At 42.3% G+C, this 23,535-nt stretch overlaps 1 protein-coding gene and 1 long non-coding RNA gene across 3 annotated transcripts in view; one reads left to right on the top strand and one right to left on the bottom strand.

The window, feature by feature from the left end:
* LOC144380147 (uncharacterized) overlaps nt 1–3,625 on the bottom strand; it is a 68,248-nt gene extending 64,623 nt beyond the window's left edge. Inside the window, exon 1 of the long non-coding RNA XR_013443952.1 lies at nt 3,523–3,625. This is a non-coding gene — a long non-coding RNA (uncharacterized LOC144380147). The remainder of the gene's footprint in view (nt 1–3,522) is intronic.
* Nucleotides 3,626–3,755: 130 nt separating this feature from the next.
* The window catches only part of RASEF (RAS and EF-hand domain containing), a 79,159-nt gene continuing 59,379 nt past the window's right edge, over nt 3,756–23,535 (top strand). Inside the window, exon 1 of one of the 2 annotated variants that reach the window (XM_036107508.2) lies at nt 3,756–4,277. In XM_036107508.2, the coding sequence (XP_035963401.2) occupies nt 3,856–4,277 (422 nt within the window). In that variant the 5' untranslated portion in view covers nt 3,756–3,855. The remainder of the gene's footprint in view (nt 4,278–23,535) is intronic. The other variant, XM_036107503.2, reaches the window with a different exon arrangement.

Below are 23,535 nucleotides of genomic sequence, written 5' to 3'. Positions count from 1 at the left end.
AAAAGTGACATTTAAATCCATGGGGAAGGGATAGTTGAATAAACAGTGTTAAGACAACTAGGTAGAAATCCAGAAAAATAGTAAAGTTAAATCTAGGGGCGCCTGGGTGGCTCAGTCGTTAAGACTTTGTCTTAACCCTACGTCTGCCTTCAGCTCAGGTCATGGTCCCAGGGTCCTGGGATAGAGCCCCACATTGGGCTCCCTGCTTGGCGGGAAGCCTGCTTCTCCCCCTCCCACTCCCCCCTGTTTGTGTTCCCTCTCTCACTGGGTCTCTCTCTGTCAAATAAATAAATAAAATCTTAAAAAAATAAAATAAAGTTAAATCTACAACTCACACCTGACCCAAACCAAATTCCAGATGGCAAGGAATTTTAACTTGAAAAATTAAACCATGAAAAAAAAAGAACATTCCTGGGCGCCTGGGTGGCTCAGTCGTTAAGCGTCTGCCTTCGGCTCAGGTCATGATCCCGGGGTCCCGGGATCGAGTCCCACATCGGGCTCCCTGCTCGGCGGGAAGCCTGCTTCTCCCTCTCCCACTCCCCCTGCTTGTGTTCCTGCTCTCGCTATCTCTCTCTCTGTCAAATAAATAAAATCTTAAAAAAAAAAAAAAAAAAGAAAAAGAAGAATATTCCTGTGGCCTGTTTATTTGAGCTGACATAATCCATACTAAGCAATGTCTTTGTAAGTGACAGGTCACAATGAAATTGTGGAAACTTTGGTAGGAAGGATCCAACTCTTTCACTGGGGCTGGGAAATGGTTTGGTTAGACAGAAGAGGGGAAAACTGAAGCTTGATATTTACATTTTGTGACGACCAGAAGAAGCTATTATGTTAATTATGTAATCGAGGGTGGCATATTTGGGGATAGTAGGAGCACTGATGGAAACTAAAGGGAGAGATATTTGGGTATATGAAGTGGGACTAGATCATAGAGGACTCTGAATGCCCAGCTGAAGAGTTTACCCTTGGTTCTCTTTTAATTGGGGAACCTCTGGGAATTTATGAGCTAGTATGTAGGTTTTCTTAACCTTTATTGACATTTTTGGCCAGATAATTCTTTGTCATGGGAAGCTAGCCCTGAGTATGACAGGATGCTTAGCAGCATCTCTGGCCTCTACCTACTAGATGTTAGTAGCATCTTCCCCTTTACAAATTGTGACAACCAAAAGTGTCTCCAAACATTGCCAAATGTCTCCTGGGTAACAAAATTATCACAGATTGAGAACAGCTGAGCTCTAGGATGACAGACTAATTGGTGTTTGAGAAGGACTGTCCAGTTGTGGTTGTGTAGAATGAACAGAAGGTCGGCAGGACAGGAACCTGACAGAATGTCTTAGAGACTAGCCCAGTACCCTAGGTATGGTATATTGTTACAGTAAGGGCCTCTAATAAAGTACATCTCCTTGTATCTGTGACCTTGTATAGTCCTGTCTCACACTGATGTAGGGCTTGGCCATGTTGACTTGCCGTGATCAATGGAACATCAGTAACCGTGACACAAGCTGAGGCTTGAAAAGCATTTGTGCATTGGGACTTAGCCTCTTGGACACTGCCCCCATGTAACAAAGCCTTTGATAGCCTCCTGAAGACACATGGTCCAACTAACAGCCAACACCAACTTCCAGATATGAGTGAGGCCCTCTAACGCCATGCAGCTACAATGGAACCACCATGACTGCATGATCTCAGGCAAGCCTGCAGAAAAACTACCTACCTGGTCCCGCCCAAGTTAATGCCAATGAAATTATGAACAAATGAAATGGTTGCTGTTTTAAATCACTAAGTGATTGTCGTATTGTCATGTAGTGGTAGATAACTTATAGTAGGTCTGGAGTAGATCATTATCACTGCAAATGAAAACGTGTGTACACAAGACATTTGCAAGAATCCTTATTTCTTGATGACTTTTCAGTGAAGGGACTCAGTGAAAGGGCAAAGCGGGTCAAAAAATACAAGAACTTAGAAACTGAGTGCAAAGGTCAGAGTGAATTCAGGAATGAAGTTGCATGAGCAGTCTTCAAGAAAGCTCTTCTGTCTAACCAGTTAAAAATATTAACTCAGCTATTTTGAAAACTACAGATACTTAGTAATTGCTAACAGTATAATGATAATAATACTTCAAAGGTTCAGTTTAACAAGGATATTTCTAAAGCTTTAAGGGCATTACCAAGCTAGCCACCTCTTCCTTTATATGGAAAAATCAATCTTTAGAATAAACAGGAAAGCACATAAACTCAAAATCAATAACAATTTATATTGCACTAATGATAAAATTCATTTCATCATGAATGTCCACTTGTATGGAACTATATTCACTTAGCAATTAGATTGCTAAGACCAGGGCCTCGAATGGAATGTCTCTCATAATTTACCAGTTAAATTTACAGATGGTGATTATCAGTGGTATTTACGGCTTGATAGATGCTGAGCGTTGACCCTGTTTATTGTACTATTCAAGAATTAACAGTTTCTCAGATGGTTAGCACTTAGCCTTATGTTTAAGAACACCGGCCTGGAGGGATGTCTGTCAAATCCCCTACTTTATTTTAATCATAATAAAAAAAATCAAAGTAATAAGCAATAAAGGAAATCCAGAATGAGATAAAAATGGAAATACAGAGTCATAACTAAAAGAAATGGCAGTAAATAAAAGAAAGTCTAAAGCGTGGAGGGAATGGATAATGTAAATAAAGTAAAAACAACCCAAATGCATTTTCACAGGCTGTTAGAATCACCGAAGAGAACATATGTATAAGTCATATGACAGAGTGAGGGTCTCTTGGAAACAGGGTAAGATTAAAAAAAAAAAAAAGATCAAAATGGTTGAATTTTTAAGATCTTGTACCCATTAAGCAGTCAGTATTAAAGAAACAATAGCCCTGCTGAAATAAGTGTTTAAAATCAAAGGGTAACATGCACTTGGATATATGGTTTCCCTAAGATTTATCTAAAAAAAAAAGAAAAAGTCTTTAGTCTTTAACTGTCGTTGCCTGCCAAAGCATTTTGGTTGTTAATTCTTTCTCAGGTGGTGGAGACAAGGACTGAGAAAAATTATTTGGATGCGGGGATCTGGAAGATCTATGTGATTTCTAATGTGTATTAACCGGTTGGAACTTAATGTTGGAAGGGCATGGATTAAGGAAAGCCAGTAAAATCAGAAAATGGGGAGTTCTGGTAAATCTTGTAGTTTAGTTTGTAAGAAAACTTGTATATGCGGACGTTTACTCATGTTCCAGAATTATAAGAGACTAAAATACACATAACGTTAACCAGTTTGGAATCGTACCCCTATCTTCCTTTTCTCTTTTTGTCCAGTTAGCTTGCACACTCCTGCTAGCTCTTGGCTTTACCCGAGCAAACTGTTTACTTCGAAGGGCCTGGTAACACTAACGCTGCAGCCCCGGTTCTGGCCGGGTATCCAAGTCCAAGAGGCCCCAACCCAGGCTCAGCCGGCTGGAACCTGGCACAGGAGGGACAGCGGGCTTCGGAGGCGCGGAAAGCCGCGCCACGCGCCCCTCCTACCTGGCTGGGCGGAGCCGGGCCCGCCCGGAAAGTGTGAGGGCAGCCCCGCCGGGCGCTCGGTCTCGGGCAGGCGCTGCTGCGCTGTACTCGGAGTCGGACTCCCGGGCCCGGTGGGGGCCGCGCGCCGGACCAGCGTCGGAGCGCCCCGCCCCCGGCGGGCGCCCCGCCCCGCCCGGACATTCCTGCAAGTGGCCGAACCCGCCGGACGAGGCCAACTCGTCGCGGCTCCCGGCGGCAGCAGGTGGCCCCGGACTTCCCGCCGTCGCCGCTGCCCCGGCGGGCCGCGCGCGCCGTCGCGCTCCAGAGCCGTCTGGGCTACCCTCGCCGGACAGGATGGAGGCGGACGGGGACCGGGAGGAGCTGTCCCACCTGCGCTCGGTCTTCGCTGCCTGCGACGCGAACCGCTCGGGGCGCCTGGAGCGCGAGGAGTTCGGCGCGCTGTGTGCGGAGCTGCGCGTGCGGCCGGCCGACGCCGAGGCCGTGTTCCAGCGGCTAGACGCTGACCGCGACGGCGCCATCACCTTCCAGGAGTTAGCGCGCGGCTTCAGTGGGTTCCGCCGCCGGGGGCGGTGCCGAGGCTGGGCTCCCCGGGACCCCGCGCCCGCCTCAGCCCAGGCGGGGCCCGACTCCGAGGACAGCGAAGAGGACGAGGGCGACGGGGACGCGCTGGCAGCCCCCGGGGGTCGGGCGAGTCCCGGCCAGGCTTGGCAGGACTTCCAGGCGCGACTTGGAGACGAGGCCAAATTCATCCCCAGGTGCGTGTGTGGGTTGGAGGGCGGGAGGTGAGGATGGGGTTATCTGCCCTTCCCGGAGCGCTGGCATTTCCCTCTTAACCCGCGGAGTGGGCAGACCCACTGGACCCTAGTTTTCTTTGTGAGTTGCTTTTCTCCGTCCACGGACTCTATTCCAAGAGGAGATCTCCTAGAGTTGAAGAAAGGGAGTGCGTTCAGAGTCATGGTTTGGGGAGAAAGTTTCACTTGCTCATTTCTGAGCCCTGCAAAGGTCACTTTGTTAATTACCTGGGCCACAGTGAAATCCGCAGCGTCCAGAGTTGGTTCCCAGACAAGAGTTTAGGAGCGCTCCCCACATCTCATCGCACCTTCTACCAAGGCCCCCTGGCTGCACCCCGGAGCTACGAGTTACCGATTGCCAAACTGGCGTCCTTTATATGTAGTAGTTCTTGTATTTGTTGTTTTCCTACAACATAGAAGACAAAACATGTTGGGCATTTATATTGCTGGACTTATGTATTCATTGATGCCTACCTACTACGTACTAGGCATTTTACAGAGTTCGTTCATTTAATTTTTGCAACAGCCCTGGGAGGTGGATTTTCTTCTCTGATTGATGGAGAAACTTAGACCCAGAAATTTAGACCTTTAAGACATTAAGGAACTTGACTGGTTAATGAAAGAGCAGGGATTTGATCCCATATGTTGTTGAACTGAAAAACTTGTTTTTTATACAATGGAATAAAATGATAAAATTATACAATAAATTCTCTACTCTCTGGCTCAGAGAGAAATGATATCAAGTTACTAACTTAATTCTCAGGGGGAAAGGGAATGCCCGCAGGGGCAGAGCACGGAGAGAAAGAAAAGATGCTCAGGTTTTATTCAAGAGTAATCTGCGTCTGTCCTCGCCTTCCTGTCATGGTGTGTCTTGAACTGCTATTTTCACTTCTTCCTCAGGCACTCCAAAATGTTAATGCTGTAAAATGTATGTCTGCTCTTGGTTTGGATTATGATTGAAAGCCTATGGAGCTCTGGCTGTCGTTATTAAGAACTGAAAGGTATCATTTTGGCTGGCAGCTTGCATATCTTAGTCATAACACTCAGAAAAGCAAATAGCCCTAGAGGGTGAGTGGTCTTGCTCACCCATTCACAGCTTGGACCCGCTGGCCTGGGAGTCCCACTTCCTCCTCTGCCCAGCTCCTCCCTCCAGTTTAGAGAGTAAGGCATGGAGAGTGACTCACTGCAAGTATGAGACAGATGGTGTAGAGAAGGTGGGTGTGATACCGATCTTTTCTATTATTTACAAATGAGTTAAAATACAACGTCTCTACCAGGGAAGTAGAAAAATGTAAGCATCACTATAAACTATACTCTTGGAATTATCTTTTATCTCTAACTTGGTTTGGGTCCAGCTAATTATAAAAGGTAACAATTTTAAGAGTCAGGGAAGGTGAACCCACACCATGGTTTACACCCACACCCACACACAGATCTACTTTTCACAGTTGTCAAGTCTCAGCAACAAATATTTGACACTTAACCTTGAAATGATTAGGATGGTCTTCTTAGTATCAGTATAGAAACCAGGATTTAATGTTATTGGTGATACTGTTATTATCATGATGCCTTTCCAAACTCTTCAAAGTTTATTAAATTTAATGGGCACCAGTGTCACTTGGTAGACTTGTGTTTTAAGTCACACCCCCTTGTGATTGGAGATTAACAAGTACAATATTTGCCTTCCTGTGCTTGTTCAAGTGGAAAAGAACTAAACTGAGTTGCTTCATCTGATTGTTACCATGGCAGCCAGTAACTGTTTTTGGTAAATTCGATTGGTTCTATTCCACTTCCTCATACAGCTGTTCACCTTCCCTTCCTCTCATCCAAATGTGGTAAAAATCTTTTGTCATCGATAAGGCCGTTGGCATTATTTCAGTCAAATTAGTTCTGTAGACATTATTGAGTGCTTATTTTGTGCCAGACGCTGTTGTAGGTCCTCCCCTAGGTCCCTGGGGACAAAGAGAAGGATGAGATGTAGTTCATGCCCTCAGGAAGTTTATAGTGTGGGTGAACCATTTCTCAAAAATTTCATCAAAGAACATTTAAAGGCAAGAGGGTTATTTGCAAGAAATTCCATATAGAGTGGACATAGCCCAACAGACTACTGCAACCAGGAGCCGTCTTTGGTCATATATTTGTTCCTTTTACTCCATGACATATCGGGGCTTATTTTAATATAAAACATTATACTTTCCTCCAGTGGGAAAATGGTTTCTCTAGGAAAGTGTGCCATTTCATCTGGTGGCTTTGTTATTCATCTGACACACCATCTTACCCTTGGTGGCTTCTTGTCCCATGCTTATGTAGGGGGTTTTCATGTTCAGGTTGAGAAGATCAGGTATCAGATATAAGAATGTTTGGCTCCTGATCCCAGGGTCCTGGGATCGAGGCCCGCACCGGGCTCCCTGCTCTGCGGGAAGCCTGCTTATCCCCCCCCAACCCCCCTGCTTGTGTTCCCTCTCTCACTGTGTTTCTCTCTGTCAAATAAATAAATAAAATCTTTTAAAAAAAAAAAAGAATGTTTGGCTCCTATAAGGCAAAATGTGGTGGTGTTGACAGAATTTCCATTTGTAAGACCATTCAAGCTCCTGGTTTAAAAATATTAAGCAAGTTTGGGTTAAACTCCCCAGTCATCAATATTGTGATCTTAGAGAAGAAATAAGGTTGCACCGTGAAAGGATGAAAATGGTCTCTGGGATGTGTGTCAGCTCACTCTCAAGTTGGTTTTTTCTTGGAAGATTGAAAGACTCCTTCTCCTAAAGGGGAATGTCCCCAGTAGTCAAGTGACCTGTTAGCCTGAGCTGGGCAGGTGAAAATCGTCTACCGGGTCAGGATGGCCATCACCACTTCCCAGTGAACTGGAATTAGGTCAGCCAACAGGTGAAACCAGAATGGGCAAGGTGATGTGGTTATAGAAGAGAATTCAGGAAGGAAGATTGTACAGGGCCAAGAACACTCCATGAAATAGGGAGAAAATGTTGGGTGAGAGATAGAGAACAGACTTGTAATAACCTAGTCGGGCCAATTTCTTGTGCCAGGGGTGTTATGAGAGAGAGTTTTGTACCTAGTAGGTACTTAATAAACGTGCTCAGTAAATGTTTGCAAAATGAACAGAATAAACTGGTGTTCTTTCATTCCTTGATTCGTATACTGAGAATGCAGTTGATGTCATGTGCATTTTCTTCATTTGTTTTGTTGATGCTCTCTCTCTCTTTCTCTCTCTTTTTTTAATGTTCTGGTGTGAGCTGGTCATGGTGTTCCAAGATTGGCAAGGAGAGGGAAACAGGGTGTGTGTGTGTGAACATTTGACCAGGGGTAGTGGGATGGTAGAACTCTCTCCTCTAGATGGACCTGAAGCTTTTCAGTTTTCTCAACTCCATTTGTTGCAATTTTAAGTGTTATTTGTGAATTGATTTCACTTTGATAAATCAACTTAGGACCGCACATTTTCACAGACAGAAATGTGAGGATCCAGCTGGTACCAGCACCGCAGTGGATTTGTGCGTGGGTATGGGTACTGCCACAGTGGCCAGATCAGGGACCGAGCCAGGGTGGTGCTTGTAATGTAATAGGCGTTAGTGTGATTGGTGACCTGCCAGGCAGGGCTAGGCTGCCATTGTTGTTCAGACACCGAAATCCATCCCGTGTGGTCAGCTGTTTCTCATAGTTTCTGATCTTCCTACACACACACTGTTGAAGGGGAGGCTTTTATTTTGATCATTTAGAAACCATAAATTTAATTGAGAAGAACCCAAACTACTGACTTGTGAGCTGTATATGGATTGTCAAAAACAGAGTTCTTCAGCATATCCGTATAACTGTAGTGATGATTAGGAAAATCAAGAGAAAGAGATCAATGGCTGAACACCAATCCCACTTAAGGAGGACATTTTTAAAACATGTAGCTACAAGTAGGCAGAAGGATAGTTTCCACACTGGTCAGGGTTTGTTTTACATTTCCCCTTCTTGGGTTCCACGTTAGCCCTTTCCAGTCTGATCGCCTTCTTTCCTAATAACGTGGTTGCTTCACGCACCCCCTTCTCTTCCGTAATGTGCTTCATAAGATGGGAAGGCAGAGAGTAGATGGAGGCAGAGAAACATAAACTCAGAGAGAGGGCTGGAGACAGGGAGCAGGAGAGGGGGACAGGTGAGGGGAAGGGAAAGACAGAGCTCAACAGACAGATGGACAGATTGGATAGTGCCTCAGTTTCCCCTCTCTTTCCACCGAATGAGTTCATGGCCATGAGCCACCTTGAGATGGGAGAGGCAAATCAGCTCTTGCTCTATTTGATTTTAGCTCTTGAAAATCCTCAGAATGTGAGCATCTTGGTGCTTTGGATGGTGTTTGTAGTATTTGAAGATACGTTTTTCACTCACGTGGTCAGGAATATTATCTGGTGTTCATCCAAGGAGATGAAGACTTGTTCCAGCCTTGAGGCATGACAGTGGGTTGGACCCCAGTCCTGGAAGAGATTAAGGGTGTTTTTGCCATTTTTGATTAAGGGTGGTATTTACTTCTGGCCCTGGCTTTGGGATCTGTCAGTGTTCTGACCACAGTCTTTGCAGAATTCTCTGCTTTTTCTGGGTTCAGAAGTGGAGTCTTTGTAGATATTTATTTTCTAACTGTTGTTGATCTGTTGCTTTTCCTTTTTTCCTCTTTAGTATACCCTCTATTATAATTCTGTGTGTTATTACCCTGCTGCTAAATGGGAGAAACCTGTCTGTTGAGAAAACCACAGTTCTGCCTTGAATCTTGTGAGCCTTGCTCCTGGGCTTTATAGGAGTCTGCATGGCTTGGCTTTTATGGGCTCTCCTTGCTGGTGGTCCCTCCTGGTTTTGATCTTTGAATTTTATCTCAAGGTAATGATTTCATTTTGGCCTCCCGGCCCCAGAAACATGTTCTGGCCATCCTGTCCTTGGAGGATATCTGTCTGGCCAGATGGTTAGAGGCCCTGTGCAGGCTGTGAAATCTCACTGATTGTTCAGTGCTTTGTTCTCAGGTTTTGATAAGAGATTATTTATCCTGCCCTTATGGTGTGGATACAAAGAGAAAGGCTTAAAATGGGGTGTCCTTGGGAAGACTACCCTCCAGGTATGATAGACTGTTCTTTTAGCTTGTCTTTTAACCTGAAGTTTTGATTGACTCCTCTCCGAAATCACTGTTCAAATTCATGGTCATACTATTCTTGTCACTTTGAGCATGGAGAAATTTTTGCCTGTTTCTTCATTTCTGCCTGGGTTACATCATCTTACTTCATTTGAAAAATGGAAGTAGCTGCATTGCACTGATCTGCCTTGAATGGAGGTTTAGAGGCTGACAGCAGAAATGAGTCCCTGTAGATGATGAGAAAGAGATTCAAATGCCTGGGTTTTTTCCTCCTAAAATGGTGTATACAGTATACATTCTTGCTTCATGGGTAACTTGCTTAGGTAGCTCCCCATTGCAGTATGTAGTTGGAAGCAAGAAATGGGAAGAGATTCCTCATCATGAGTATTTAGGCTCCTTCTATCTGATGCTATTAGTCTTATATCAGGTTGTAAAATGGAAAGCAAACACTATTTTCCACAGGGAAGTTGTCATGGGAGAATATATGTATGACACATGATTTCCTTAGAATTAGTTCCTCAAAAAAGAATTCCGTTGCTTTAACTTATAAATATTTGGGATTTCCCAAATTATAATTGCTTTTGTCAGAGCAGTTATAAAAGCAGAATAGTGAATTTTAACCCTTAAGGACTTTGAATGTCTTATAAAAAGATCTACAGAGGCAGTAGCTCAAACATGTTTCTTTAATTGTTTCTTTTATTCACTCAATGTGCCTGCCAGTGTCCTAGGCACTAGAGAGACTTTGTAGACTTGACCCTGACCTCTAAGGAGCGTACTCTCTCACTTTCTTAAGTATGTAGGAGTTTCTGATACTTGAAGGACCTGGGATTGCAGTATAATCAATGAAAAACTACCTCCTGGCGTATACCCCCAGGCGGTGGACATTTCATGTCAAGAGTGTTTCTCAGATCAGGAGACACAGACCTTTTGGGGTCTTTACATGTATACTTGGGAATCTTAGAAGACTGAACATTTTTGTTTTCATTTTGATGAAATATAATAGAAACGAATGTGTGCACATTTGGACTCACTTGGATGACTCCTAGCTTACAGATTTGGCCCCACCGTTTCAGAGCCTGCCTTTGTGGTTAAGATTGAGGAGCAGCCCATGGTGCTTCATTCATTGTCACGGGTGATGAGGAAGGCAGAACAGTAGATGGATGATCTGCTCGTGGAAAGTCGCTGACAACGCAGCGTGTTGGGTGGTCTGTGGTCTCAGTAGAAAGTGACGGGAGGGTGGGGCTTTGGTCACATCAGTGTGGCCCCGAAGAGCCACTCGCAAGCTGCACTACCATAGTGAGGTGGGCGATGGCGATTTTGTTTCAGAGTAGATGAATGTTACTAATTCTGATTTCATTGATTCTGCAAGTATGTTGGCCTTCTAAATGTTTTGGCGCTATAAGAAGTTTTTCTCTGGTTTACGTTTGTTCATGGTTAAGCAACATGGTATAAACAATATTTACGTCAACTCTGGAACCCAAAGGAGACATTTTAAAGTAAGGTCTGCATGTTAATCAAGCATGAGATAGACTGTTCTAAAAGAATTTGAAATTCTCAAAAACAATACAGGATTGGAAATGTTAGTTTATTTTTCATTGCGTATCAGTCTTGTCTGTGTCACTTGGGGGCATAATTCTGTGAAAGAAGTTCATCGTAAATTGCTCCCAGTCTTGTCATTTATCCACAGAAGAAACTCTTCTTGCCTTTTTGTATATCTGTCCATCCTTCCTGTCTCTCTTCTCCTTACCTTCCTTCCTCCCTCCTTCCTTGCTTCTTTCCTTCAAATAATATGTTTCATATCCACATGTTCCCCAGGACTGCACTAGGCACCAGGTGTTTTAAAACAGAACCCTGTCAGAAATCAAAGTTTCTTGGCCAGTTTATCTCTACCCAGAGGTGAGAGCATCAGTGAGGATAGAGAGTGAGAAGAATCATGGGTGGATGGTCTGGGTCCAGCTCTTACCGGTGGTCAGAAATCAAGCAGATGAACTAAATTCAGAGAGTTTCCTCTTGTCTTCGATGCAGAAGGCATGTCCTTCTAGCTCCTGTGGTGGTGCTGTAGTTCCAGAAAGAGACTCTGGGCACCTGTCAGATGACCTCCAGGTCCCCTTCTCTTACCGTCCTGTGGGGTGTGACTGACGTAATGGAGGGAGGCTCACAAAGTCAGAGGCTCTGGGGCAGGGTGGCTAGCATTGACCTGGTGGAGGAGAGTCTGGGCCCAGTCCCAGCCTCCACTTTACCTGGGAGGACGGAGTTACTGTCATGCTGGTTGATAGGCCCAGTGCTGTCAGTGATGCCAACTTATAAAAAAGGGTGAAAAATTCAGATTTTAAGTGGAAATTGCTGTTTTGCATCCTCTGTGAAGGTCAAAGCATGGAGGTGGGAAAGGTACCATTTCCAGTGTGCATCCCTTGTTTCCTACCTGTGAGTGTGCCCTGGTAAATTCAAGTGTCAGGTGTAGTTTCACTTTGAAGATGCATGTTGATGTGAGCATGTGATTGCATGGTACCCTAAATTAGGACTTTAATTGTCCTACTTCTGCTTGCAAGTTTGTACGTAGTATTTTTTGACCCAAAGATAGTCTCTCTTTACTCCTTTTTTTTGCTCGTGGATATTACTGTACTTTTCAGAGTTACCTTGTTCAGGCTCAACAGATGTTGCTGTACAATATTATGCGGCCCTCCTTGGGGAAGGAGGGCTGAGTTCTGAATGCACTGGGATGTCCAGAACCCCTTTTACCCTGATGTCTGTCTTTCTCTTTGTTTGAAGCTGGAATAATTTTTAAGACATGTCACAGTTTTTAAGCATGTCATAGTTTTTAAGACTTGTAACAAAATCTATCTGAATGGAATGACTTCTGATTGTAAAAGAAGGAATGTAGTTACAAGAGGTACTGCGGTGGTATTTTCTTTCATTGTTGGAATACTTTGTTCTTCAGGCAAAACATTTTTCACGGGGATGAGAAGATGCTCAACATCACTAATCATCAGGGAAGTACAAATCAAAACCCCAATGAGATACCATCTCATACCTGTTGGGATGGCTATTATCAAAAAAACCCAGAAAGTAACACATCCTAGTGAGCATGGAGAAATGGAACGCTGGTGCACTGTTGGTGGGCACATAAAATGGTGCAGCCACTGTGGAAAACAGTATGGAGGTTTCTCAGAGAGTTAGAAGTAGAACTACCCTATGATTCAGTAGTCCCACTTTTGGGCATGTATCCAAGAGAATTGATTGAAATCAGGATCTTGAAGAGATTATCTGTATTCCCATGGTCATTATAGCATTATTCACCATAGTCAAGAGGTGTAAGCAATCTAAGTGCCCATTGGCAGATGACTGGATGAAGAAAAGTATATATATACAATGGAATATCATTCAGCTTTAAAAAATAAGGAATTCCTACAATAGGCAACACCATGGATGAACCTTGAAGAATTACACTAAGTGAAATAAGCTAGTCACAGAAGGACAAATACTGCATGATTCTACTTACATAAAGTATCCTTAGTAGTCAAACTCTTGGAAGGAGAAAATAGAATGGTAGGTGTAGGGGCAAAGGGAGGGGAAAATGGGGAGATGCTGTTTGCTGGGTATAGCATCTCAGTCATTCAAGATGAAAAAATCCTGGAGATTTGCTTTACAATAATGTGTCAACAATAAGGTCCTGTAAAAATTTTATTAAGAAGATAGAGTTCATGTATGTTTCTCACCACAAGAAAAAAACCTATAGAATTAGGAATTTTTTTAGAGATATGAGAAATTTGAGAAGGTACCAAACCTCTGTGTCTTAGTTTTTGTCTTTTGTTTTGAGCAGTCCCAAATACAGGTTCTTTCAAGCTTTGCCCCTTTGATGTACTCTTACCTGTTGTTTCTAGGTGAGCAAGCAGAAACACTTGAGATAATGACACATTCTTTTATTTATTTATTTAAACGATTTTACTTATTTGAGAGAAAGAGCATGAGCAGCGGGGAGGAGCGGCAGGCTGAGGGAGAAGTAGGCTCCCCTCGGAGTGGGGAGCCCGATGTGGGACTCGATCCCAGGATCCTGGGATCATGACCTGAGCTGAAGGCAGACGCTTAACTGGCTGAGCCACCCAGGCACTTCAAGATAATGACACATTTTACGGGCAAACACCGCCCCCCCACCCACCGACCACCACACACACACACCAAGGGCAACCACTCCCTTCAATTTCAATTTTTTAAAATTTAGTTTGGGGACATATTATGAGATGTTCAGCCAAGAAACCCCATTGTGATTATTTACAATTATAAAATTATGGAGCATGTTCAAGTGGCCATTTGGTTATAGTGATATCTTTGATCAAGAATGTCTTTTAAGTATCTGGATATAAAGCAAAAAAGTGCAAGTGAGTTATTCGGAAACCTGAGTGCAGGGGTGAAAGGGTCCCCTGCTGTCAGCGGTAGAGGGGCTCACTGAGGTTGCGGCAGCGGCTGACCGTTGCATCGCTCAATGGGACAGTCACTTCGTAATTGTTGCCTCCGTAGAACAGAGTCACAGTCTGCTCTGGGCTGGGGTGGAAGAATTCCAGAACAGTCACCTGACATTTGCTTGGAAAATCCATGTTTGAGGATGTTCATATGTTATGTTTTCTGACAGAAATGCTATAAACCAGTGTTAGTGTGTGTGATGCGAAATATTTTTCTTCTCCTCCTCGGGGATACATGGCATAGCACGTACATCTGGCAGGTAGGGTTCGCTTGGGGGTGTTAACGAATGAATTACAGTGCAGGGATTCCTGCTCCAACATGGTGCATGCATTCCAGAAAAGCGTAATATTCTACAAACACACGGGACGTATGGAAAAAGGAAGAAAAGGGATGGGGCCGACCACTCAGTATTGTACACATTTGTAACCAGAACACTCAAAGAAAAACCAGTAACAATCCTAATAAGGTACTAGGACAATTAAAAAAAGTCATGTTAGAGTCTTAATAGACACAGAAATACAGCAGTCCAGGAATACCTGTAGAGACTATTAAAAAATGAAAATCTAGGATTTTGTAGGTTATTTTTTTGGAAGATGGATGGAGGAAGCTTGATGGAGGGACGTATATAGGTTGTGGCTGCTAAGTCATAAGGCCAAGGACAAAATGCATAAAGCTCTGAGAGAACTGAGACAAAGCACGTGGATAGTCTGTGCCAAGAGGAAGGCCCCGGGCTCAGTGTCCCATGCTGTATTCACCTGCAACCTGCTGCGAAGCTTTGGGGGTGGACTTGCCTTTGGTGGCTGTTACTTGTGGGGGGGGAGGGGGAGGCACAGCATTAATATGCTGGGAAACACAACTTCTACTTTAGCATAGCTCACCTATTGACCTAGGGAATGAGCTAATTAATGCTATAGGAACACAATTGTGGCTGAGCAGTCCTAGTCTTGAGTACAGATTCATGAGGGTCTAGAGCAAGGCACAAAGCCATGCATGACCCTGAGTGAGGCTGGTTCCATGTGGATAGATTTGGAGGCTTTGTACTGGTCTAAAGGGATAATGCATTGCCTTGCTGCTAATAGATTACAGTGAATAAGCTGTCTCCAGGCCAGTAAAAATCTGTCAGTCCGCAGAAGTCTGCAGATCTTTCAGACAGGTTGTTACAATCCTAATGAGCCCTGGAGACAATTAAAATATTACGATCTAGCTAAGCGTTTGGGGCCTTAAAAACTGACCTACTCCATCGAACGACACTTAAAGTTCTTACTCAGCAACTGAAAAGTAATTCAGTTCTTATTGAATTCAATTTATTCAACTGAATAAGTTGAATAATTTATTTAACTCTTTTAGGCAGAGCTAGCTTATATATGCTGTGAAGCTGGTACATTTTTGTGTGTGTTTTTAGCCCCAGAGTGCAGTGATTTAAACCACTGTATTATTTAGGGTTCCCTAGAGAAACAGAAACAATAATATGTGTGTGTGTGTGTGCGCGCGTGTGAGAGAGAGAGAGAGAGAGAGAGAGAGAGAAATTTATTTTAGGGAATTGAGTCATTGATTGTGGACGTGGGCGAGTCCCAGCTCTGCAGGGGGGTAGACCAGGAGGCTGGAGACCAGGGAAGAGTGAGTGTGGCAGCTGGAGTGTGAAGGCAGTCTCGTGGCAGAATGCCTTCTTCCTTGGTGGAGGTCAGTTTTTATCATACTGTCTTCAGTTAATGAGATGAGGCGTGCCCACATTATGGAGGGTAATGTGCTTTACTCAGAGTCTACTGATTTAAATGCTAGTCTCATTTACAAAATACCTTCACAGCAGTATGCAGACATGTATGACCAAGTACTTGAGTACAGTAGCCTCGCCAAGTCGACACGTAAAATGAACCACAGCCACTAAGAAACTTTTTCGGATATTCTCAGTTTTTGAGATTCCCTGTGTCTTGGGAATCAGTTTTGAAAAGATCAGAGAGCATTTTTTTAAATGCTTCTAGGTTGTAAAATATGTACCAAAAAACTTTCAGATATTTATTTGAATCTAGAAAGATCCCTGTACATATGTTATGTTCCTCCTGTACCCCTTCCAAATGCCTGAACACTCCAGAACAGCATACCACATTTCTGTGGCGACTTGCTTGCCCTACTTATGTTTATGGCTCTAAGATGCCCCCTGGGAAAAATGGGCTTATTTTTCTTTTCTTTCTTTTTTTAAAGATTTATTCATTCATTTTAGAGAGAGCGAGAGAGAGTGTGCGCACGAGCGGGAGGGGGGACATAGTGGGGTGAGTGGGGAGCCTGACTTGGGGCTCAATCCCAAGACTCTCAGATCATGACCTGAGCTGAAACCAAGAGTCAGACGCTTAACCCACTGAGCCACCCAGGTGCCCCCAAATGGGCTTATTTTTCCAGTTCATCTCTACCCCTCCATCCTTACCCTGCAGTCCCACTCTCTATCACAGTATCTCTAAGTCTGAACTGAGCAGCTGACGAAAAGAGGCATTTAGGATTGAAGCAGCCTTCGCCCTGTGGCAAGCCATGCCAGCATTCCAAGCTGCTGCCCTTGCTCGAGCAAACCATCCGTGTGCTTGCTCACTTCTTTCTTCCTTCTCTTTCTCCCTCTTTCCCACCTTCCCTCCTGCAAATGCTGTGGGAAAGACATTATGCCAGGAAGCCCAAAGGCTGAAGTTTTAATGAGAAACAGTAAGAAATTCCTTAGAGTAGGGACACGTTTTTACTCTACTGTCTCCAACTACTAGTTTTGGTCTCTGAGTTGGTAGTTGCTAACAGGGATGCAATTTGAGAGGCATAGGGAAGCCCAGATGTGTTCCACCAGATAGAGGTCCTAAAATTCAGCCGTAAGAAAGCTGATGGTTCCATGCTCATATTCCCAGGACGAGGCATTTTTCAGTTCCTAAGAATTCAGCAGACACTGCTTTTAAATCCCATCTTTTCTCAGGCTTTGCTACTCAAGGGCCTCAGACTTCAGCATTGGCAGCACCTGGCAGTGGTTCTAGAACTGTGGACTTCTGAGCCCCACCATAAACCTGTGGAAGGACCTGCATTTTAACAAGGTCCCTGGGTGATTTGTGCGTGTATTTAAGTCCGCCAGGGAAATGAGAAATGAGTATGGGATGTGGCCACATTGGGCTGGGAGTTGCTTATAAAAAGAAAAGACCCAGAAAGAGCATGTTGAAGAGGTAGAAGGTAGAAAAGATGAACTTCACGTACTCCAGAATTCTGCCTTGGGTTGCCTCTGGTTCCCTGAAATCTGAATTTTGAAGTATTTGTGACTGAATTGACCCTGAAGATAAGTAATTGATACTTCACTGAGGATATGGTGTATTTTGTGAATGTATTCTTCAAAGGCAGACAGGCATACAGCATAGTGCACAGAGCTTAAGTGCACACACCTTGCTGAATCTTCTCTGATGGAACACCCCCATAATTGGCATCCAGATCAAGAAACAGAACGTTTTACCACATTTGCAGAAGCCCTCAGTGCTCCCTTCTGATCCCTGTTGCCCTCACCCGCAGGTTAGTCATTATCCTTTGCCTGTTTTTTTTTTTTTTTAAACTTACATACAGGGGCTCAAACAGTGTATTTACCCTCCTGTCCTCAACCGTATGTTCATGAGCTTGGAGTTGTACATCTGTCATTTGCATTGCTGTAGGGCATACCTCTGTGTGAAGATATGACAATTACTACTAATGGTCATTTGGGAAATTTCTGCTTTGTGGCTGTTACCGCTGTAATGAGCAGTCTGTCACCTGTCTTTTGGTAAGCGTATGGATACATACAATGCATTGCTTCGAATAACTTCAAAATAATTTAAGATTTCCCTGCTAACTCACCATCATCGTGAAGCTTTCATTCTGGGCTGTAGTATAGCAATATCCCCAGGATTTGTGGAGATAGTCATTCAGCTTGTCTTTTTGAGTTCCTGTATACGTTTTCTGTTCTTGCTGTCAATCTGGCAGGTTATACTTCATTATTGTCAGTTCTTCCTTCCTTCTTGGGTACCTTCGTCTGCTAAAGATTCAGAAAGCACATGATCACATATATTAGAATGATGTTTTCAAACTCCTGTTTGAATGCTGGTTATTCCTGTACTGAGCAGAGGTGTCTCAGAGGCTGGTTTTCATTCTTTCTTGGCTTTCAACCTTCTTTTGGATTCTTCTTGGTGCCAGATCCCCAAGTTTTAGGTGGCTGGGGTGCTGCCGCCATTTTGAATTATCATTATTTTTTGCAGTCTTACTAATTTTTATTCCTATGTTAATTCCTTTCCCCCTCTGTTCATTTTGAAAGTTCCTCAAAGTAGACATGATAGTTCTAAATTATCTTTGTAGAAATTACGCCATTTAGATAAGCACGAACATTTATTTACATTGTTATGAATACATGTGAGAAGTAGGTGTTTAGCCAAGAGCGGGCGTGGGCTTATGCTTGGATGAACCCATGAGAGTCTGGCAAGGTGTGGGCTTGCACCTGTGTCATGGGGCCCCAGCCCAACAGATGGTCACTGAAATTATTTGTAATGTTCTTTTTTATGAGTCTTGGGGAAATGCTACAAAAACTATTCATGGAAGTAAACAGATACTGTAGCTTTGTGGGTTCTCCTTGTCCACTCAAATGGATTATTATAATAACTCTATGATAGCTCCTTCTTTAGTACTTGGATTGAAAGCAACTATTCAACATTTATTTCCATTTTGTCTAGTGGCTTTTGGGCCAGTTGTACTGCCCAGAGGGGATGTTACCACACAGATAAGAGCGGAGGGCAGCTCATGCCACAGGGAAGTGGAACGGCAAACCAGGGAAGAGTAAAGGTTTGGGATGAAAAATATAAACTGAGATAAATGTAAGTACACAGCTCACTGAAATTGCTTTTTTTTAATCTGATGAACCAGTGAGTTAAGTTGATGACTCAATTAAGAGACCAGTTTTTCTTTTCTCAGCTCTCCTGAGGGGTTGAGGTCAGATTCCTTCAGGAGATGGTGTTTGCAAATCTGAAGGTTGTTTGCTCTTCTAGTGGGCTGCAGCTCTGGGAACTCAAAAGTGGATTAGTTTTCAGGACAACTGATCCTGGTATAAGGTGAAAAAGTCAGATTTTAATAGGATTTTTGGCTACCTTCTTTTATTTAAATCACATTCCAGAAAATCACCCTTCGGTTGTTGAGAAAATCAAATGAAAAGGTAATTAAACTTTCCTGCTAGATGCTGGGAAAGCAATGAAGTGGACAGTTGATAAGCAGTGAAGTGTATCTCAGGAAGCTTCTACCTTGTGGAAAATATGCCCCAGGCACCACTGAATGAGACCAGGGGTCTCTCAGAAGGTCTTAACTGTTGAAATGTCGAATTAATGATGTCAACAACATTTTACTTTAAAGCGCTCAAGAAAATTTATAAGGAAATCTCTATAGCTAATTTGACTTTAGTTTGGGCTTTTTGATCCATCGCTAAGTAAAACAGAGAGACTGGAAAGCCATTATTGATTTATCTTTATGTTTGATGGTCAGGTAGGAAGGGAGGTAGGTAAAAATCAATGATTCTTTAAAAAAAGTAGAGTAAAAAATTCTTTGATATGCTTTTTGTGGAGTAACTCAACAAACACTACTGTGTATACAAATAGTTTTAATTTAAGATAGTTCGAGGATGCCGTAGAAAAAAGTTTCTCGTTTAATTACATGATCTTTCAGAGCAAACTCTTGTAACCCTCAAGAGAGGCTTTTAAGAAGGCCAGAGTAAGCTGTGTACGATCTACAACCGTATCATCCATACTCCAGCATAAGGTCAAATTTAACTGTCGAAGAAAATGTGACTATAGCTTAGGCACCAAACAGTTATCTTTTTGTGATATCTGTAATAATTTAGCATTAAATGCCAACCAATCAATAATTAGTAGTAGGTTTTTTCAATACCTATTAAATACAAACTTGAGAAATAAGTTTGCTGCAGAATGAACAGGTAGGTCGCACTTATATCCCAGAATATGCTAATTTTAGGAGAGAAAAATATGCTCTTTAGTGGTACTCATGATTCTGTAGGATATTAAGAAGTCTTTTGGAGATTTTTTATTTTTATATTTTTTATTTTATTTATTATTATTTTTTATTATTTTTAAAGATTTTTTATTTATTTGACAGAGAGAGAGAGACAGCCAGAGAGGGAACACAAGCAAGGAGAGTGGGAGAGGGAGAAGCAGGCTTCCCGCAGAGCAGGGAGCCCGATGCGGGGCTTGATCCCAGGACCCTGGGGTCATGACCTGAGCCGAAGGCAGACGCTTAACGACTGAGCCACCCAGGTGCCCCTGGAGATTTTTTAAAAAGACAGGCAAATCCTTATCTTTTATAGAGGCTGGTGGTGGGTAACACAATATTTTAAATCTGTGTTGATCTATGTAAAATCCTGCGATTTAATTTGTGTTTTGAGGACTCACATGTATATCATAATGTTTAGAAACTTAAATGTACATATTCCTCTGTTATAAATGCGTCTTTGTTTATTATTGAGGAAATATATTCAGGATTCACAACATTAGTTCAGCCATTCAGCTGGAGTTCCGATTTCAGCAACCTCACTGTTGAGAGAAAGTGTATGTTCTTTCCTGTAGAGCTCAGATGTGTTTTCTGGAATGCCCTGCTTTCTCACTGTTCAGAGGGAATTGGCCCTTCTCAGCGTGGCAGTCCGATTTCCCACAGTTAGTCTCGTCCCCGACCCTGTGACCAACAAAGTTCATCTGCTCCCTCCTTAATACAGCCTTCCTTGGCCAGCCTCAGATCCAGCACAGAACTCTACCCTCTCCGCTTCAGCTCCCACTGAGTCCTTCTCCAGGCTCTGGCCTCCTTCATTCATTAATGCAGGATCTGTGTCGGGTCAGATCTCTGGTGCTGCAAGGGAAATGGAGGCTGATAGGGTAACTAGGAAGGTAAGCATCTGCAGAAAACTCAGTCCACAGAGCTTCAGATTAAGTGTGGCAGGAGATTTGAAGGGGAAGATTTCTTCTGGTTGGAACAGTCAGGGCAGGCTTCATGGAGGAGGCAGCTTTGGGGAGAACCTTGACTGATGTGCAGGGTTTGGTTTCTAGACAGGAAATACAGAAGGTTGTGGGGATTTTGATCAGAGACCAATATTGAAATATACTTCACCCAGGAGGGGGTGAAGGTGTTTCCCATGACATATTTGATCTGAACAGTGTCTCCTTTGTTGAAAATTTATGTATTATGTGCTGGGCTCTGTACAAACTCTTGGAGGACAGTGAGCACCTAAGAGTGCTTAGAATATGAGCAGGTTGAAGGAAATGAGATAGGAAGTAGAGTGGTTGTAAAATTGATCCTCCAACCCAGAATTTTCTTGCAAATAAAATGAGAGGAACTAATATACTTAAAATTATGTAACTTTATTGGAATATTATTTTATTGTCTGACAAATTATGCTTTTATTTTACGTGTGGTCCTCTGACATAGTTTTATCAAAAACGTTTTAAAAATAAAGTTATTTCTAAAATACATACCCATTTTATATACATTAAGGAAAAGAAAATCTTTCTACCAACTATGTGAAGATTAAAAAAATTGTGTAAGTGGAATAGTTACTTTTGGAAAATATTTAAGTATTTTAATCATTCTTATCTCTACTTGTAGTACTTTCCTGAAGAATATGTCTTTTTTCATTGTGGTCTTTTATGCTTTTTCCACCCCATAAAATTGCTTGTAACGTTCTTTAGAGGATTACGATTATTAAATTTGAAATTATTGACATCAGCAATTGACTCTTCTCTGTGGGTCATCATGTTTTCAATGGAGAAAACATTCTCTGTCCAAGTGCTGACATACAATCATAGAGAAAACTCAGCAATAAGCTTAGAGCAAATTCTGATAAATGGAGGATATTCTCAATTCTATTTAGTTTTGGTATTAAGAAGTGTAGCTATTGACATATGTAAATATTTCCACCCTTGATGGTCACAAGGTCTATATTTTCTGCCTCCCCTCAAAGTGCTTTCTTTGACAAACACTTTGACAGGTTTCTTAAGTTTTACAAGACAAGACCTGTCAGATAAATTTGTCTCCATTTATGACTCTTAGGAATGTTTTCCCATACTAAGATGCTTCAGAATTGTAGGCCTTTTCAATTTCATTTCATTTTGGTACAGAGTATAATTTAATCAAGTAAAAATAGGAGGTTGAGATATTCCAAATCATAATTACAGAATTTTGGGATTGAATTTGTGCAACATTTGAGCTCTCATTTCATCTGTTTAGTTCATCAACGCCTTCCTGTTTTCAAGGCTTATTTTTCAATTAATTCCAATCTGCTAACAGCTTCAAAAGCCGAAGACAGCTTTACAGCTCCCATCGTTGACTAATTTCATAAAAGTTTTCCAACAGATTTTGAACAAAATGCAATGCCAACTTAGGGGGCAGGTTTACAACAAACAGAGGACGATTTGCTAAGTAGTTCTTCAAAGGTTCAAATGTTTCCAAAGCCTGAATGTGAGAAGCCACAGAGAAAAAAAGTAATCACCACAAAAATGTTTAGATGCTGTAATTATATGTGTGAATATATTTGAAATTCTGATAGCAACAGCTTTCTTTCAGTTGGTAGAATATCAAGGCCTGTCTGGATGCCATCAAATGCACCCGCCCCAGTTCCACATGTATTTCTACTTCATAGATGGCTTAATTTAGTAAAAATTATAATTTTTAACCACAGTGCTTTACTTTTATATTTCACAAAATTTATAGTAACGTTTGTAATAAGTTCAGAAGTTTTACCTTCAACAGAATGAACTTCCAAAAGCTTTACTATGATGCCATGATGTGGATGGAAAAAAAAACCAAACCATTATTGGAATTAACTCAACTGATTTTCTTTCTGAAGCATTGATCAGAATGATATCAAACTGGCCTCACTTGCCTCTGCAAAGTTGTTTTTCGGCTAGTGGAGGTACATAAGCACCTGTCACTTCACCATGTATATTTGTATAAGAAAACTTGGAAATGAAAATGCACAGAATCAATATAGAAGCACAGTCTTTTGATGGAAGGGAAAGGTCCTACTTTACATGCTCTCATTCTGCAGCTGCATGAGTGACATTGTAGACCCCGAACAGTTTTCCTAAAAGATGTAGATGCTGACCAGTTTTCCTAAAAGATGTAGATGCTGATGCTTTTTCAGGAGATTTATTTTCTTCTGGTTTTCGTGTGGTTAATGGTATCACTCTGGTCCACCATGGTGGAGGCTAAATGTTGACAAACTTAAAAAAAAAAACAACTTATTTTATTTGGAAGAGTTTTAGATTTATAGAAAAATTGTGAAGATAATACAGAGTTCCCCTATAATGTGTACCCACCTTCCCCCATGACTAGCATCTTGTATTGGTGCCATACACTTGTCACAATCAGTGAAGTGATATTGGTACATTATTGTTAATTTAAGTCCATAGTTTATTAATATTTCCTCAGTTTTCCCCTAGTGTCCTTTTTGTGTTCCAGCATCCCCATCCAGGACACCACATTCCATTCAGGTATCGTGTGTCCCTGGGCTCCTCTCGGCAGTGACATTTGACAAACATTTTGAGCAATTTACACATTTATCACCATCATTCTTGTAGAGAGGAAATTTGGTACTTAATTTTTTTATTAAGCATGCACCTTTGTTGTTCCTTA

The sequence above is a fragment of the Halichoerus grypus genome, chromosome 14 (genome assembly GCF_964656455.1).
Source record: "Halichoerus grypus chromosome 14, mHalGry1.hap1.1, whole genome shotgun sequence".
Classification (NCBI taxonomy): Eukaryota; Metazoa; Chordata; class Mammalia; order Carnivora; family Phocidae; genus Halichoerus; species Halichoerus grypus.
Note: the sequence above shows the minus strand (reverse complement) of the source record. Positions and strands in the feature narration are given on the sequence as shown.